General features: G+C 31.8%; 2 protein-coding genes across 2 annotated transcripts; both read left to right on the top strand.

Annotated features, from left to right (window-relative positions):
• Window positions 1-626: 626 nt before the first annotated feature.
• On the top strand, window positions 627-7,470 carry LOC137828496 (probable protein S-acyltransferase 15). Its single transcript, XM_068635105.1, has 7 exons — window positions 627-1,002; window positions 1,612-1,704; window positions 1,805-1,906; window positions 1,984-2,055; window positions 6,470-6,568; window positions 6,656-6,751; window positions 6,849-7,470. The coding sequence occupies exons 1-7, from the start codon at window positions 748-750 to the stop codon at window positions 6,942-6,944; spliced, it is 813 nt and encodes a 270-aa protein (XP_068491206.1). The 5' UTR covers window positions 627-747; the 3' UTR covers window positions 6,945-7,470.
• Window positions 7,471-17,376: 9,906 nt separating this feature from the next.
• On the top strand, window positions 17,377-18,266 carry LOC137829028 (uncharacterized). The gene is made up of 2 exons (XM_068635825.1): window positions 17,377-18,204; window positions 18,249-18,266. The coding sequence occupies exons 1-2, from the start codon at window positions 17,377-17,379 to the stop codon at window positions 18,264-18,266; spliced, it is 846 nt and encodes a 281-aa protein (XP_068491926.1).
• The last annotated feature ends 437 nt before the right edge of the window (window positions 18,267-18,703 follow it).

Below are 18,703 nucleotides of genomic sequence, written 5' to 3'. Positions count from 1 at the left end.
AGCTAGGAGAGGAGAAAATGTATGTGTTGGAGTTGGAAATGGGGAAGGTATAGTGCAATGGGTACAACTGGTAGAGATGAAGTATTTACTTTATGATATTATTACATGAAAAAAAATAACAATATTAATAATTGCATAACATTGATTCAATTTTAATAAATGTATTCATAAAACATAATTCAATCATCTTTAAATCCTTATCTGTTAAATCCTTATCTGTTAGAGAAATATTTTATATGTTAAATACTTTATTTTATACTGAAGAATATATCGTAAAAACTACAGTGATTAAATAGTTTTAATACCTAACAATTAACTTAGTCTCTGGTCCACTTTTTTTTTTCTTATCATTTTTAAGAAGCTGGACCAACTACTTTTTCACAAAAAATCTCTTTAAAAAAAGCTTATTCCTAACATTACTTTTTTACATTGGTATACTTTTAATAAAAACTAAAAAAAAGCTTGAATACACTTACAAAGAATTTACATTATGTATAACCAAGAAAAAAAAGGTTTTTATTTACAATAAAAATATGTATAGATATGTAAAATAGAAAGAACATGAAAAATTATAGTTTATGTTAAAAATTACATTTACACCAACTAATAGTTTTTTTACATGTAGTGTAGTGTAAAATGAAGAATTTAGTTGAGAAGATGCAGAAGGAAATAGAAAAACTCCTAAAGATTAGTAATTAAGAAATCGAGTAGCAAGATCAAACGGAAGAAGGGGTTTTCTAATTCTCCATGTCGACAAAGGGCAAAAGGTTTCTGTCAGTGCCTGTGTTGGCAGTGTTTTCGTTAATGTCTTTTGTGTATTACAGTTCAATCTTCGTCTTCCTCCATGACTGGCTCGATTTGCAGAGTTCCCCTGGCACTTTGAATGCGTACCTCTTCTCTCTCTTTGCCTCTCTTTCCCTCTTCTCCTTCTTTTCCTGCGTTGTCACTGACCCCGGTCACGTCCCTTCTTCCTATGCCCCAGATGTTGAATTCTCCAAAGATGTAAGCTTTTCTCAAATCTCTATAATGGGTCTGTGTTGAATGAATCCCGGGAATGCTTAGCGTTTACATTTGATGTTTGGGAATATGATCTGTGTCTTTAAGTGTGTAGCTTCTTTGTGTTCCTTGCGTGAATTAAGTAGGAAATTGAAGTGAAATTTTCTGAATCTTGGTTTATTTGTAAATTGTCAATGGATCAATGCTGCAGGTGCTTCAAATTAGCTGTTGTGTATGATTATTGAAGAGTTTATGGTGCTTAACTTGTAGAATTTTGCTCTTGTGTATATCTTCTTGTTGGAGATCCCGGTTGACTAGTAATATGACCAAAATAATATATATCCTATGAATGAACTTTTGGGGATGAGTTTGGTCCAGATCGGAATTTTATAATTTTTATGATTAGATTAGATTCTCTAGCATTACCTCCTCATTCATTTTGGTTTCTTATGGCCAAGGATTTAGGTGTTGCTTTTAAATTGTGTAAAGTTGTTGTTGATGTGTTTATGACAGATTAAGGTGTTGATTGATATTGTTATTTTTTTTCTTACATATTGATATTGATGATCTACTTTATTTGATCTGTTGCTGAGTTCCTTGATTAACTTGCTGCAGAATGAAGAACTGAAGAAATGTGACAAATGCTTTGTTTACAAACCTCCGAGGACCCATCATTGTCGAGTTTGCAGAAGGTGTATTCTGAAAATGGTAGGTCAGTTGTATGTTACTTTGAGTTCACTTTAGCATTTCAGTTCACAAAACAAGGATTTATTTTGACCTTTTTGTTTGGTTGCTAAATTTGATGTAGGATCATCACTGCTTGTGGATAAATAATTGTGTCGGTTATTGGAATTATAAGGCTTTCTTTGTTTTTGTATTATATGCCACCATGTCAAGTATATATGCTACGGTATGCTTTCAATCTGGCATCTACTGGTTCTGTAGTGGATATTATTCTTATTTGACATAAGCTTTTACAATGTGCAGGTCATATTTATAAGCTGTGTATTTCAGAAGGACTGGGACTCCATTAAAGGGAGTTCTCTTAAGATCTTTTATGTAAGTTGCTTGCTATTGTTATTTAAAGATGTTCTAATATATGTGCAATTGATTTCTACTCCTGTCAAATATATATAAAAACTTATAGGCTATACATGTTTATCCTTTCTAAAGGCTGCAGTCTGTTCATACTTCAAAATCTTTCAACACATTTTTTAACTTTTGAATCATTAAGTTAATTTCAAATGCTGGAATTTGTCGTAGTTACTTGTAATCTATTCGTGTTATTACATGTCTCCTTCTAGTTTATTCAATTGCAAATAATTTTAATTTCTTTTTTCTTCCAGTTATAAGCTAATACACACTCTTATGTTGAGAGAACCCGTGTACCTTTCCTTATTTAGTTTGCTTAAATTACATTTTTACTTCATCATACCTGATTATATATATAGCATGCACCGTAATGGGTTTTGTAGTCGCTCCAACAACAACCACACTAGTCTTAACAGAGTGTTCCAATGCAATAGCTACCCTACCACGGAAAGTTAGCAATTGATCCAAATAATCATAAACTGAAAGAACCAAGGATTACACATAAATAGAATTTCATCTGGATGGAATTTGTTACTGCTTGTCTAGTATTGCTTACTACCAGTACTGATGTTTAAGATTGGGTTAGCATAATTTCTATTTTGGAATTTGGACTATTTTGCATGTAATGTCAAAAATTGGGATTTTATGTTTGTCTGGACATAATTTCCATAATGGGTATTGGATTGTGTAGACACACAGTTTATTATGTTCGGATGTGATGTGATTATTGGAATTTTTATTACGTGTATCATTTTTTATTTATTTAAAAAACTGAAAATTGTTCCAATCCAAACTTATTTAAATTGGATTGGATCAGATTTGGTAAAAAAAAAAAATCAAAATTGATCATATGCAAAACCACAATGATTGGAATAGGTTTTTTTTTCCTCTAGACTAATCCAGTCCAAATTGTGAGCTCCTTTAAGTCTTATCCCTCAGACTGATATAGGTTACTTGGATTACACGGTACCATTGGACATGGTTAAAACCAAATTCTATTGGATATTATTCACCATCTCACCCCTTTTAATAATTTGCATTATCGGTATTGGATAGTGTATTGTGTCACAAAAATTTATTATGTTTCAATGTAATGATTGTGTATTGTCTTAATTGATAAATTCTCTTAATTTGAAAAACTGAAAATTGATCCAATAACAACTGATTTAAATTGGATTGAATCAGATTTGAAAAAAATTTGATCAAATGAGGAAATGACAAAACCACAATTATTGGATAAGGTAGGTTATTTCCCCTCAAAACTGAACCAATTGAAATTGCAAGCTCCTTTAAGTCTTATCTCTCTAAGTGAGATAGGTTACATGGATTACACGGGCTCATTAACATGGTTAAAAGCCAAATTCTATGGGTATTATTCGGCGTGTCATCCCTTCTAATAGTTCTTGTAACGTCGTTCTTGGTTTGTCTTTCTCCCTTTTCATAGTGCTAATAAAAACCACACGATCTACTCTCCTAACTAGTGTCTCTACTGATCCTTTCATGTGCCCAAACCACTTTAGTCAATTTTCTATCATCTTTCCTTCCATGGTTGCCACAACAATATTTCATTGTATACAATAATTTATATCATGTCCGTTCTGTTGTGATCACATCCATCCTAACATGCTCATTTTTGGTACTTAATTTTTTTCTCGTCCCTTTAAAGCCCAACATTTACTACCACAGATTATAGCTGGTCATATGGCCATATTGTAGTAACTTGCAAGACATAATCATGATTTGAAATATCTTGAATCACCCAATCTTATATCCGGCAAGTAAGCTGCTGGAATAACCTCCATCTGTTGCCCTTATATTTGCAACTTTTTCATCATTTGTACCCTCTATCCTAGTTCGATTTGATGTTTGATTGTGAACAAGAAAAAAAGTTCCCTGAATCTTCCACTTTTTGGAAAATGGTTTCTTTGTAGCCCCTTTCTATCAATTCTTTTTGTTGGTTTAGTTTTCTACCCACTGTTTTATACGAAAAGAAACTAGCTACTGAGACACTATGTTGTTGATGAATTAATTTTCAAAAGTAAAGCTCAGGATTGCACTTGCCAGATCCTGTAAGTTGAGGCTTGTTTTTTGCTTTTTCCCTTTCATTGCTTTTGCAGTTCACTATTACTTAAATATATCTTTATTAAATATTTATTTTATCATACTCTCCGTAAAAATGAACAGTTGCTTATTTCCTTTGAGTTTTCAAAATTGTGTAAGCCTAGTGTTTGCTTCTACAGTAGACAACACTTATCATATGGAGATTATTATCAGACACAGTAAAACAATTTATATCAGATACAGTGATACTCTATGTCACACATACAGCATATCAGCATGGCATTTTACAGTTCTGAAGAGCAGAAATTAGAGAGAATTGCGAGAGAAGTGAGAAAATCATGTCATTGAATGGAGTGGAGATGGAGCTTTCAACATAGATGAGAATTGTGAGAAAAAAAGTAACAAAACGCTGCCTTAATGTGGGAGAGAGAAATGAGAAAGTCATGCACTAATTGGGAGAAAGAAAACGAGCATTGACTCTGTATTAGTCACACCTGAAAACTCTTGATTTTCTGTCGGTTTTTTTCTGAAGTGTTACAGATCACTGAACATGCACAATTGATATAGAATTGTGAGTTGGATGAGAATTAACCCTAGCGTGAGTTGAATTAATTGAAGGTAAGCTGTGCCCTCGTAAGGTTTTACAAGGTGGATTGACAGTTTGACAGCCATGCCAATGATTGGGCATATCTATGTTGGAAGAAAACGGGATGGGCAATGGCTGATAGGTCCCAAACTGACCCAATAGTTAGTTAGTTAGAGAAGTTGTTAAATCATTTAGTTACTATCTGTATCCTAATAGGGAAAGGGGCTTTTAGCTGAGACTGTTGATTGTTTGTGATATTAGAGTCTAGGGTCTCTTGAATTTCTGTATGTATTTCATTTGCACTACACACAGTTTATACACTTTGCATATGCAAGCATAATGCTGCATAGTGACCCTCCCCTGTACCATTATAGCGAGGAGTCTTTGGCACAAGGGTACATTAGTCTTAGACCCACTTTACACTGAGTCTAGTCTGGAATTCAGTTCTTTAATAAAGTAAGATCCATGTCTCTTGTTAATTCTGCAGTCCCGGTTGGCATTAGAGTTCTTAGATCTAGAGAGTGACACAAGATTCAATCAAGAAAAGGGTTGTGTTGTGGGAGACCACTAGACACAATAAATTTGACCCATAGGGATCTCAAACCCATCTAGAGGATTTCTGACAGTAGATAGAGGAACCTCATTGATAGATGGATGCGACGCAGGGAAAATCTCAAGACACTGGAGACATTGATGATTCTGGTACAGAGGCTGTGCGACAGAAATCCTGTGGTGGGTGGGACCTGAAGGATAGATTGCCTTTCTCCTTGGAGATTATGTATAAGCTTATAGGGAGAAACCACTTGGATATGTTGCCCATGGGAAGTCTAGATTGATTTGCTGCTTCTGTCATTCTATGATGTTTGTAGTGAGACAAACCATTTCATACCCTATTGACACTCATCCCAAGTTCAGGTTGTCTATTTAATTGTTTGAGTTGAGATGATGTCACTTTCATTATGTGCTGTGATGAGGCAGGAATCTATCAATTGAAATATCTTTGATCACTTTCTGACTAAGGATTTGGGTCACCTTGTGTGTTTTCTAGGTATTGTGAATCTGTGATGGCTCAATCTGGCACTATGGTTGCAATATCCTAGAAGCTTCATGCTTGTTAGAAGACATTCCCATGGATCCAAATGGAAAACTTCTGCGGGAGAAAAGAGTCATTGCATATACTTCTTTCTAGTATTTCAAATTTGTTAGAGATCTCACATCAAGGTTTGTTGAGCCTGTTATGACATCCACCATTGAACCACCCACAAATATCTAGTTCCACGCACAAGATGTCCATGCCTCGGCATGAGGGGTGTGTGTTGAAGATCCTACTTCGACTAGAGATATAATTTACAGTATATAAGTGAGAGCAAACCTTACCTTACAAGCTAGTTTTGTGGAGATGAGTTAAGCTTAAACTTCTTAATATAATTTGTGACTGCGATAGGCAGTGAAATACTTTAACACATTAAATAAGTGGTCTCTTGATAGACTACTTTCTCTATCCACACTTATTTTCATCACAAGTAAAAGATGAAGCATCCTGGTTTTATTTTTCCTCTTTTGGTGATAATTATAAACTTATAATTTGCAACTTAGTGTTAGAGAATGATTGTTGCTTTACATGGCTTTCTATTGAGAAAACATACTGAAAACATGAGTAACTTGTTCTTCTTTTATTAATCCTTATTTTTCTTAAATCATAATCTAACAATAAGACTTATAAATGGTGTTCAGGTCTTGTATGGAACGATGGTGGTGGGCCTGACCATAATTCTTTTGACTCTTTTTGGATGGCATGTCTACCTTATCCTTCGTAATATGACAACCATAGAGGTGGGTTTTCATTTGAATGTACTCCCCTAAAATGCTTTGTCTTTATCTATGTCATGGAAGATGTCATTTGGTGCCCTTTTCCCACAGTATTATGAAGGAAATCGTGCAAAATGGCTGGCTATGAAGTCTGGGCAGAGCTACCGGCATCCATTCAACATTGGTGCATACAAAAACATAACTTTGGTCTCTCCCTAATCTGTGGTCTTTACTGACACCAATTTGCATGTATGTACTGATTAAGTTCCTTGCTTAACACTATGTGCATCTGTTTCTCCACCAGATTTTAGGTCCAAACATGCTGAAATGGTTATGTCCCACGGCAGTAAGCCATCTAAAGGAAGGGGTTAGCTTCGCGGCACTACGTGATAATTCTTAGGCCTTTCTGGTCAGGCCAAGTCCTGAATTAACAGCAGGCGATACCTATGGGTCTTCAAATGAGGACTTAAAGCTCATTGATCTGAATTTGATACTCAGGACAGAGTCTAAATAGAAAAGGCATTGGTCCTTTTAGCAAAGTTTGAAAAGTTAAGCTTATGCAATGTGCCCATAGATATCTTTACCCGAAATGTTTTTGAATGTCAGTCTTTCACCATCTAGGCTCCATCATAGATTGTTGAAAATGGAAACTTTACTAGAGGTTGTAAATCAGGTAGCACAATTTTTCTTTGATTTCATTCCTTACAACAGAGTTCAGTTGGCATATTTAGAACAATTGCAGGCATGTCATAAAGGTTTCCTGGTAGTGTTAATGGAGAATTTCAAGATTTTTTTCATTTGTAGGTTTAGCCATAGTTGCGGTATCTTTTCTGTTCATCTTATTGAGAAAGAAATGACCTTCAGTTTTATATTTCATGTGTATAAATAACCTTTAGTTTATATGACTACTACATATTTTCTTTTCATCTTGCTGTATCATGACACTTCTATACAGATTGTCAAAATTAGTTTCATGAATACTCGTTCAAAGACATTGCTATTATTCCCATGTTTGTTCTAGAGTAATTTCCAAATTAAACTCTCCCTCGTGAAGGGAAGGAATACAAGTGTCTGGTGTATTTTTGGATATTTCAAGCACAAATTCTTTTTATGTATCTATTCTATAGATGCACATTTTCATGTAGTTGGCTTTAAAATCATTAGTGGAATGCTGTCATGAGTTTTTATATTTTTATCTAAATTACATCACACTTCCTTTTGGTTAAGCTAAAGATGAAAACTTTCCTATGATATTAGATAACTAATAAAGTCTCTCCTTTGCTGATGATGATGCTAGTAAACAAAATATCTGAAAAAACAGAATAATTTCTGTTCTCCGATTATTTTCATTGATACCAGATAGGCACAATAGATACGGAATATATTTCCTAAATAAACCATCTAAAAAGATATAAAAAGAAAGATCAGTCTTCCACCACTGTTCAAATTTAACACTTAATGTTCATAAAGCTAAGGGCCCCTCCTAAGGGGACAGAAAAGAAAACGGAGAAGGTGTTGGAGGTAGAATCTCATGTTTGTTTCAACCAGTTATGGAATATGATTGAACAATGATGGATAAAATTCTGAAAAGATAGAACGAAAGGTATAGTGGGGATTTTCGAGTAGTGTCTTGAATAAAAAGAGATATTTATTATAAAGTTTATCTCTGTAAAGTGTTGGCGGGTGGAATTTCTGTTCAAAGATACAACTTTTTGTTGTCAACCCATGATTTTATAGTGAACCATTTAATTCCCACATTGGAATACTTTTATATATGGATGTTTCTTCTTGCCCCTCTATAGTTTCTCTTGACAAGTTATAGTTTTTATGAAAATATCATTTTATCCTTAAAAATATTGTATATATTCTAAATTGTAGAATTAATCCAAAAATACTATTTGAATTTTACAATCCGTAATGTATTTTTTTTCTATTGGAAATATCCGAAAGTACCTTTTGGATTCTATAATCTAGTATATATTTCTTTTAATTTACATATCTTGAATTAGAGAATTTGGAAGATATTTCTGGTTCTTGAATATATTTCTTTTAATTTACATATCTTGAATTAGAGAATTTGGAAGATATTTCTGGTTCTTGAAATACCTTTTGGATTCTACAGTCTGAAATTTTTATTTTCTTTAAAAAATACATTCTAGATTATATAATCTATAAGTTATTCCTGTATCTAAAAATACCTTATGAATTCTATAATCCTGTAATATAATCTTCTAAAGAAAATATTATAGTTTATAGAATTTTGAAGGTATTTTTAAATCTGGAAATAGTTTTTGGATTCTATAATTTGGAGTTTTTCGGATCACCCATTTCGAAATAAAAAACATAAATAGAATAAAATAAATTTGTGATATTTTAAGAAGTATGGGAGAGTGAAAAGAAGTTATGGAGGTGCAGTAAAAAACAACTTGATATATTAATATGTATATCCTGATGATGATCCAACCAATAAGCAATGTTTGTCTTGGACACTAGGTAGAGAATGAAGGACAAGAAGCTTTGTCATTGAAAGTTTTCTATAGCAACCTTTCCCCTTCAACAATGAGACACCATCAAGTTTTGAATAGAAACCCTAAATTGCAAAAAAAAATTATTTTAATAAGTGATTGTTACTATAATTAAACTTTTTAGGTAAGTTTGCTAAAAGTGATTTTAAAATTGTGGTTAGGGTTTAGGGTTGGCAAAGAATAATTTTCTAAAAAAGACAACAGCCAGCAATAACTTGTTTTTGTAAATATATTACTTTAAAGACTATTTAGAAGAATTTGTTTAACATGTGGAGGAAATCTTCTTCTTTCTTAGTATGAAGACATTATCATGTTTATAAGTGAGCAATTATTTGTTTGGATGAAGGGATAAGATTATTTTCATGAATAGCCATTCTAACTAATTAAATCATGAAAAGATAGGGATATCCTCATTCCACACTCTCCTAAAACCCTCATGAAACCTCTTATTGGGTTTGAAGAATCCAAGTGCACAATCATTGATTTGAAGTATGATCAACAAGAAAGCTTAAATCACTGAATATGTTTTCTTATAATGATTTTTTATTAATCTTCTTATTACTCTCAGCAAATAAATATGTAATATTTTTAGAATATAAAAAAGTATTACTTTTTCATTTGTTAATTAGAACAGTTGTTTATAAAAATGTCCCTTGGGTTAAAACTGTAAGGTAAAAAACTTGAATTATTTGTCCTTTATGCGCAATCATGTGTGCGATATAGAAAGTGATTGAAACTTTACCATAAAAAAAAGTTTTGGCTAATATAATATTCACATGAGCACCCAGATGTCATCATTAATTCTTTAAACAACTTGTAGCATATAATAGATTGCTTTCAAATTTTAAAATAGAATGGCTTAGTGAAGTTTTCAGCATAACTGTAGCTATTTTCAATTGAAATTTTATATAAAAAGTTTTGTTTTATTAATTAAAATATTTTATATTTTATAATTGGATTTTTATCTTTGTTTTTAATTAGGATTACGTGACTGTAATATTGTATTAGCATATTTATTGCTTATGTCTTTCAATATAAAAAATGAAAAATAACATAATTATATTTTAAATTTTTCATAAATTTAAGTATCTTAAGTTGTTATTAATACCATTATACCATTATTTAAGAGATTAAGCATGTTTATTTTTTGGTTTTTTAATCTTTTTTTATATTAGTGGTTACCCTTGACGTAGCTTTTATGCTATGATTTTAAATTGTTATTAAGAGAAAAATAAGAAAATAATTTATATAGACTAAATAAAAAATTCTCTTCCATACACTGCTAGATATAATTACTAATTCATAAATATGGTTTGGAGTGATTTACAATAAAACACTTGAAACTTGTTTCATTCATTTAAAAATGGAATTAATAAAGTATTAAATAAAAAATAAAAAACATACAATAATAAAAAATAATGCACATCATCATAAGAATTTTACGGATTGTAATTCTCACATTCCATACATTCATTATAATAGAAATAAACACTTACCTTTATTCATGAGAATTCCTATATGAACAGTTTCTTTGTTCTTCTCACACCCTTTACTGATTATCAACCGTGAGACAACTTTCTTTTGCAAAGAAAACTATATTTCTATTATTTCCCAAATCATATTCAAGTTTAAAATCCAACATCTATTTCATATAAATCACATTATAAAATTAATTTACATAATCCAACTTTGAATTCTTATTGAGCATTGGCTTGCAATTGAATCTCCCATTTAAAGAGCTCTATGTTTTTAATATACATAGAGAGAAAAATGGATATATATATATATATAGAAATATGAAGAATTTTGTTTAATATGAAATATCAATGGTATAGTTTAGGAATTACATACTAGTGATGAGAATGTGGATTGATCCATCCGCGTCCACGTAAGACCGCATCACATTTAATTTGAAAAATGTAAATTGGTTGGCTCGTTAAATATGGGTCAGGTTGACTCGTCCCGCATAAGGACTAACACGCAGGCATGTGGGTCAGCCAACATAAGAAATATAAAAAAAAAATAGAAATTTTGAATAAATTTAATTATTTTTTTATTTAGATTGATTAGGTGAATGATCTCACAATATTATTCTCACGACCCATGTATAATAAAATGTGAGTAAAAATTACAGAATCTGAATTTAAGAGACTTCCAGGGTTATAGAATTTGGAAGTTAAAATTTGTGTTTCGAATTGTACAATATTCCAGATTACACAATCCAGAATAAAAAATTGTATTTCATATTGTAAAATTTGGAATGGATAATTTTAGAATTTTTTAGAATATGAGACTACATCAAAAAATATGGAGTGCATAATTTTGTTTTATTTAAGTTATATGAATCATGCGGGTTAGCCTACCCTACCCTACCTTCCACTTAGCCTTCATTAACTACATATTGTGTAAAACGGACTTAAACAGACTAGCAGGTTGGATTAGATAGATGACATTTTTTTTTTCAGCGGATCCGGACTCCTTTATCATCCCTAACCTATGTCACATATTTTCTTTGTCATCATGGGGTATGTACATAAAGAGAGAAAAAGTAAAATTGACAAGGCTATTAAAACAATACCAATTTTGGATATTTTGTTATAAAACACTAATGAGACAAAGAGAAATATGATAATGGTATTATATATCTTACCCAGGAATAGTCTTGCATCCATAGTATAGTGATTGATTATTTAATATTGAAGAAAAGGTTTGGATTAGTTGTGGATTCTGACATGAGGATAAGTATGAGCGGATTCTAAGAAATAAAATAATGTGATTGAATCTTGGTTCTTCTTAAGGTTCTGCCATTTATTTGTTAGTAAGGGCAAAGACAAATCTATGTAAACAGAGTTGGGTGGAGATATAAGTATCATCACCATTATTTTTTATTATTATTTTCATTTTTAAATCAAGCTTGGCCACATGTTATCATTCATTATATTTGTTTTAAATTAGAACACCAAGAAGTGCAAGGATCACTGAAACAAGAAATAAAAAAATAAAAAAATCAACAACTTCATCAGTTATATCATACCAAGTGCAGAAATAGATTTCAATGATGACAATCCTAATTGATTTTTTCACATGAAAGAAAAGAAACAAACCTTCTTGGCAATGTTTTCATAGCTAGACTTGCTTATGAGAAAAAAAAAAGTAAGCATAAATCAGCAATGTGATGAAGATAACTCTCACTTGTATAATAAACCCAAATAAAGAGACAAGAATAAAAAATAATTGTCTTATACACAAAACCACCCACTTTGTCAATTAAGGATACTTTAGAAAGGTGAAAGGTTGTCAACTTTCAAAATTAATACAAGTTTCAATGATAAGATAGATGTCTTGTAATGTTTTTTCCTTATGTATCAAACAATATTTTGCTTTTTGTATACATGTCTTGTAATGTTTTCCTCGTCATAAATACAAAAAATATTATTATTTACAATACTTTTGTTCAGTACGATTCCAATTTTAGATTCGTGAATTTACCATCTTTTCTTTCACATTTCAGATCATTATAGTTATGTTAAAGTTATTAATCATTTATCTAAAGGTGTGAGTCCAATTCATTTATCATACAAATGATGAAAATTATATATTAAAGTTTTTAACCTAAAAATATTACAAATATATAAGGAGAACAAATAATTAATTTATAAAAGTTACCAACAATTCATCACTCCTACAAAATAAACAACAAGGAAAAAAATAGAGAAAAGAATAATAGTTCTTTTTCTCTTAATATCTAAACAAATAGTAAAAGAGTGTATTTATATAGAAGTGTTGAATGATAATAAATATTAAAAATTAAAACACAAATTAGATTATTGAGATTTTGTGAATGCATAATCATGCGTATTGTTTATAATCATGAATATTGTTATGTCTAAATGTGTGACTAACGGTTGAAAATATGTCATTAATATTAATTGAAGTTTATTGAAATTCCATGAGTTTATTATTTATTAAATTTGAAAAGCAAATCTTTTTAAATTGTAGAGGTTGAATTTGAAAATATTTGCTTTGAATGTTTGAGGATAAAAAAAGTTTAGTAAGTAGATTTATAATTGGATAAGAAAAGGAGATAGGTACTAAGTGAATGAGACCATCTTGAAGTTTGTCTCCAATTAAATGATGATCAACTTCAATATACTTTTGTACGCTTATGAATGCAGGATTTTTTTATTGTGTGTATAAATTCTCTATTATCACATAAAGTTACAAAAGGAGTAGGAAAAGAGATTAAAGTCAATGCATGAATAATACAACCATTAAAGTTAAATAGCAAGTGAGACTAATGTTCTATTAGCTTTTAGAGATAGTCTTTTACTTCTTGAACTTCCAAGAAACCAAAGCATCCCAATAAAAAATTCAATATCTTGTGTTAATTAGAATGCCTACTGTGAGGACAACTAGCCCAATCAAAATCTAAAAAAGTTTGAATACTACAATTGTTTTGTGAAGAAAAAAAATAGGCCAATATCCGGATATCCCTTTAAATATATGAGAACATGATGTTCAACTTGCATGTGAGGTTGCCTTAGTTGAGAAAAATATTGACTCCAATGTTGGACAACAAATATCATATAAGTCTTCGGTACTTAGGGGGGTTATCCATCAATTCTCCTTCATCAATGCACAAAGAGCAAGATAGATTCATAGGAGATTATGCATGTTTGCAAGTTAACATGTCACTATCAGAGTGTAGGTCAAGACAATACTTTCTTTTATTAAGTACATACCATTATTAGAAGGACAAATCTCCAATCTTAAGAAAAAGTGAAGACGACCAAGGTCATTGATTCTAAAACTAGCATTAAGATGGTTTATTACAACATTCAACTCTTCTACATTGTTTCCAGTGAGTATCATATCATCAACGTACACAAAAATAATAAGAAAAAAGGAACCCTTAGTATTTGCAAAGAAAGAGTAACCAAAGATACTTTGAACAAAACCCAAAGATATAATAGTGGAAGTAAGTTTGAAATTTCATTCTCTACTAGCTTGCTTTAAACCATAAATAAAATTTTGCAATTTGCAAACTTGTTGTGGATTACTAAGATGTAAACCTGGTGGTGGAATCATATATACCTTTTCTTGCAAGTCACCATGAATAAAAACATTGTTTACACCAAGTTGCTCTAAAAACCAACATTTTGATGTTGCAACTGATAGAATAAATCGGATAAAATTAAGTTTTGTCGTTGGAGAGAAGGTTTCAAAATAATCTAAATTATTTATTTGTGTGTACCCCTTAACAACCAATCATGCCCTAGACTTATGGTTAATTTTGTAAACCCATTTACATTCAATTGGGTTCTTTCTTGGGGGAAGTACCAAGCACCAAGTTTGGTTTTGCTAAGAGCAATAACTCCTTACTCATGGCTTCTTTTCAACAATCATATTTAAATAACTCATAAGAGAGGTTAACCCATTTTAAGATAAAAATGGTAGAACAAGAAATAATGTGTGACTAAACATAATTGACAGGAGACAAAATACTCTAAGACTAATGGGTAGTACCTTAAGAGAGAGAAATTGTGTGAAAATCCTTTAAGTACTCAAATCTTTTTCTTGTATGAATAGAAGTATGTAAAAGAACATTTGATGATGAACTCATTTATATTTCCACTATAGTAATAAAACTAGTTGATTCATTGTTTAAATATGTTGGGAAAAAATTGTGTCCAATATTTTCCTCAAATGAAATGTTGGTATGATTATTATCTTATTAGGTACATAAGCAAAAGACTGGTGCATCGGACAACCTCTGAAAAATGTTAAAAAATAATTCATAAAGATGTTGTCCAATAATTCAATAGAAGATTTTATGTGTCTTTATCATGATCAAAGGACAACACATTTTCATAAAATACTACATTTCTTGAAACAATAATGCGTCAAATTTTCAAGATGAAAAGAGAATAACCTTTTGTACCTTTCCTATATCCTAAATAAACACATTTTTTTTTATCTCTTGAACTAAGCTTGTGACATAGGCATTGAGGGTACTAGCAAAGACTAAACACCCAAATATTTTTAAATGGCTAAGATTTGGTGAATGACCATGCAAAGTCTCAAATGGAGTTTTCTTTTTCAATAAAGGAGTTTGTGTCCTATTAAAGAAATGAACAACATGTGTGACAACAAATGACCAAAGAGTTGTAGGATAATTTGACTGAAAAATGAGAGCATGATCAACATTAATAATGTTGGTGCTTTCGTTCTACAATGGCATTTTGTTAAGGATTTCAACACAACTAGTTTGGTGAACAATTTCTTTATTGGTAAAACAATGCATGCATTGAAATTTCATCATCATTATCACTTCAAAAGATGTTTAATTTGCTTTCAAAATGATTTTCAAGTTTAATTATAATATTTTGCAAAGTTGTTCTTGCTTCGTTGTTTCATTTTAACAAACATATCCAAGAGAACCTAGCAAAGTCATCCACCAAAGCAAGAAAATATTTGTAAACAAAAGGGATTCTAAATGGTCCCCAAATATCAACATGTAATATTTCAACAAATTTTTAGACTTGATGTTACTAAGAAAAAAATATAGTTTCTTTTATTTTGCAAAGTGACATATATCACAAGGATAACAAATTGATGAGAAAATAAAATATGTTTTAAAGAATCATCTATGAGATGTTCCATGTGACAATACTACAACTTTATTATTTCATGATCTGTACTAACTTTATTTTTATTACAATGTAAAGAAATGTTATCTTACAATTTGTATTAATACTTCTTTTCGTACAACATGGTGTATAGAACAAAAAATACTTAAAGTCTTCAGCTAATATAAGTTCACCCTCTCAGTTGTACCAATCAGTCTCTCTGAATTTTCTTGAAAAATAAAACAGTTTGAAGAGTGAAAAAAGTAACATAATGAGCATATATTTATTCACACTCACTAGCCTTATTCATAGATTATTGGACTATAATAATAAATAAATCCATTGTTTTAATTAATATTCTTATAATTAGGTTTATTTGGGTCTTAACTATTATTATTGTTAATTTTGTGTTTTTAAAGTAAATTATCCAGAGGAAGCATCTACCTTTGTGAATGGGCTAAATATGCAAAAGTCCAAGTTGCTTCTTTGAATCAAAACAGAAAACAAATTATGAGGAGAAGAAAGAGAAAATAAAAGCTACAAGATCCCAGAAACAGAATTGGAAGCAAATCTTCTACAAAATAAAAAGAATTATGGAAAGTGGAAACTGTTTACAAAATCTAAACTGCAATATTTTCCCAAGATCCTTGGAGCAGAAAAGCCTATAAAAGGACACAAGCATCAAGGAGAAAAGGGAGCTTCATAGGGCTTTCTTAGTTTCTTTTATTCTTTGTAACTATTTTGTTTTGCCTCCGCATGGAAGGCTAAACCTTATTGGTTGATTCTTTTGTAATTCCCCATTGAGTTATGAGGTTTTGTTCAATAAAAGTTTCATTTTTCAATTCTTTATAGCAGTTGTTTTTATTGTCTAATCTCCTGGAAAACTAGTTTTTGTGAGAGGTTGTACTTGAACGCATGATTGAGAGTCTTCCTTGTCTTAAACTTTGGTTTCTTAGTTAGTTCGCATTGTTCTAACTAATTTCTTGGGCGCATGATTCAAGAGAGAGGAGATAAGCATTCCCATGGAGTATACGCATGGAACAAAGTGGGTATTGATTAAACTAGTAGACGCATGTTTTACTGGTGAGTTTCAGTTGAATCAGATCAGCGCATGTTCAATCTGGTTTAGCTCTATTGGAGGATTGCGAAAGGATTAATTGTTAAAATATCTTTCTGTTATTGTATTTGTTTTGGAGTATTTTTCTGTTACAGCAACCATTACATTTTTTTCAGTTTTCTGTTTTTGGGCCTTTGTGGGTCTTTGGGCTCTTACGTGTGCCTATATTGTTTTACTTTCTGAATAACACTTGTACTGTACACTTTTCATTAATCAATTAATGAAACCTTCTTTCTTTCTCTCAAAGCTTCTCTTCACTCTTTCTCTGAACTTCTCTGTATTCACGGTTCTTGTTTTTGGCTCTCTCTTTTATTGCTCTTTTACTGCAATTGGCCATTTTTGTGATGGTATCAGAGCTCTTCTTGGAAGAGCTCTGCTGCGTTTCATCTCTGATTCTTCATTGATCCTGTCTCACCGATCTTTCTTTCCCTTCTCTTTCACTCTTCCGCCCCTCCTCTATTTTCTTTAATTTCTTGTTTTTTTTCTTGTTCTGTTTTTTTTTTCTTTTCTTCTAATCTTAATCCTTGATTTGGTTTCCTTTGAACAGATTTACCTCTCGGGATGAAGAAGGAAGATGAGAAATCAGCCCCAAGTTATCTGTATCTTCATCCAAGCGAGAATCCAGCGACTCCTCTTGTCTCCCCGGTGTTGGACCCTAGCAATTATCATCCATGGAGTCGGTCGATGCTCACGGCGTTAAGCGCTAAGGATAAACTCGAGTTCGTCGATGGAACCGCTACACAACTAGCAAAGACAGATTCCACCTTTTCGGCATGGAATCGGTGCAACAACATGGTGGTCTCGTGGCTGGTCCACTCTGTTTCCGTCCCCATTCGTCAAAGCATCGTCTGGATGGACAAAGTTGTAGAAATTTGGAGCGATCTCAAGACAAGATATTCTCAAGGTGACCTCTCACGCATTTCTGACCTCCAAATGGAGGCATCCTCCTTAAACCAAGGTGAGCTCTCAATAACCGACTATTTTACAAAGTTAAGGGTGATTTGGGATGAGTTGGAGAATTTCATACCCGAATCTGTTTGCATCTGCAAGAACTATACTTGCAATATTTCTTCTATTGTTTCTCAACGAAAAAGAGAAGACCAAGCCATGCAGTTTTTGAGAGGTCTAAATGATCAGTATAGCAACGTTAAATCCCATGTCCTTTTAATGGAACCCGTCCCACCTATATCAAAAATCTTTTCTTTAGTAGCTCAACAAGAGCGACAATTGAGTAGTCATGCTTTGATTGCTAATATAAAGAATGTTCAACCCATGGTTAACAAGAATAATGTACAGTCTTATGTTGTTTGCTCCTTTTGTGGTAAGAATGGTCACAATGATAGTGTGTGTTTTAAGAAACATGGTTTTCCCAATCAGAATGAGAAAAAGGTCAGTCACAATAGTAATAGAAAGGTCTGCACACACTGCAACAGAAATGGCCACACTGTTGATACATGCTATAAGAAGCATGGTTACCCACCCGGTTACAAATTCCAAAATGGTAAAAATTATTCTGTCAACAACATTGCCACCCAAGAGGAGTATGATTCCAACAACAATGAGAATGGTGATACTCATTTTACTCATCAGCAATATCAAATCTTAACCAACCTTCTCAAACAAGCAAACACCTCTGCTGGACAAGTTCAAGTGAATCAGGTTGGGTCTTTTGCTGCTGATACAAGTCAACAAGACCGGGACTCTAGCTCTGCAGGTAACACACATGCCTTAAAGATTCCTTCATTAAATAAATATACTTGGATTTTAGATTCTGGAGCAACAGATCATGTTTGTTTTACTTTATCTGATTTTTCCTCCTATCATCGTATCAATCCGATTCTCATAAAATTACCCAATGGCCACTATGTTACTTCCAATTATTCAGGAA

The sequence above is a fragment of the Phaseolus vulgaris genome, chromosome 7 (assembly GCF_000499845.2).
Source record: "Phaseolus vulgaris cultivar G19833 chromosome 7, P. vulgaris v2.0, whole genome shotgun sequence".
NCBI lineage: Eukaryota > Viridiplantae > Streptophyta > Magnoliopsida > Fabales > Fabaceae > Phaseolus > Phaseolus vulgaris.
The sequence above is the reverse complement of the archived record's forward strand: the minus strand, read 5'-3'. Positions and strand labels throughout refer to the sequence as shown.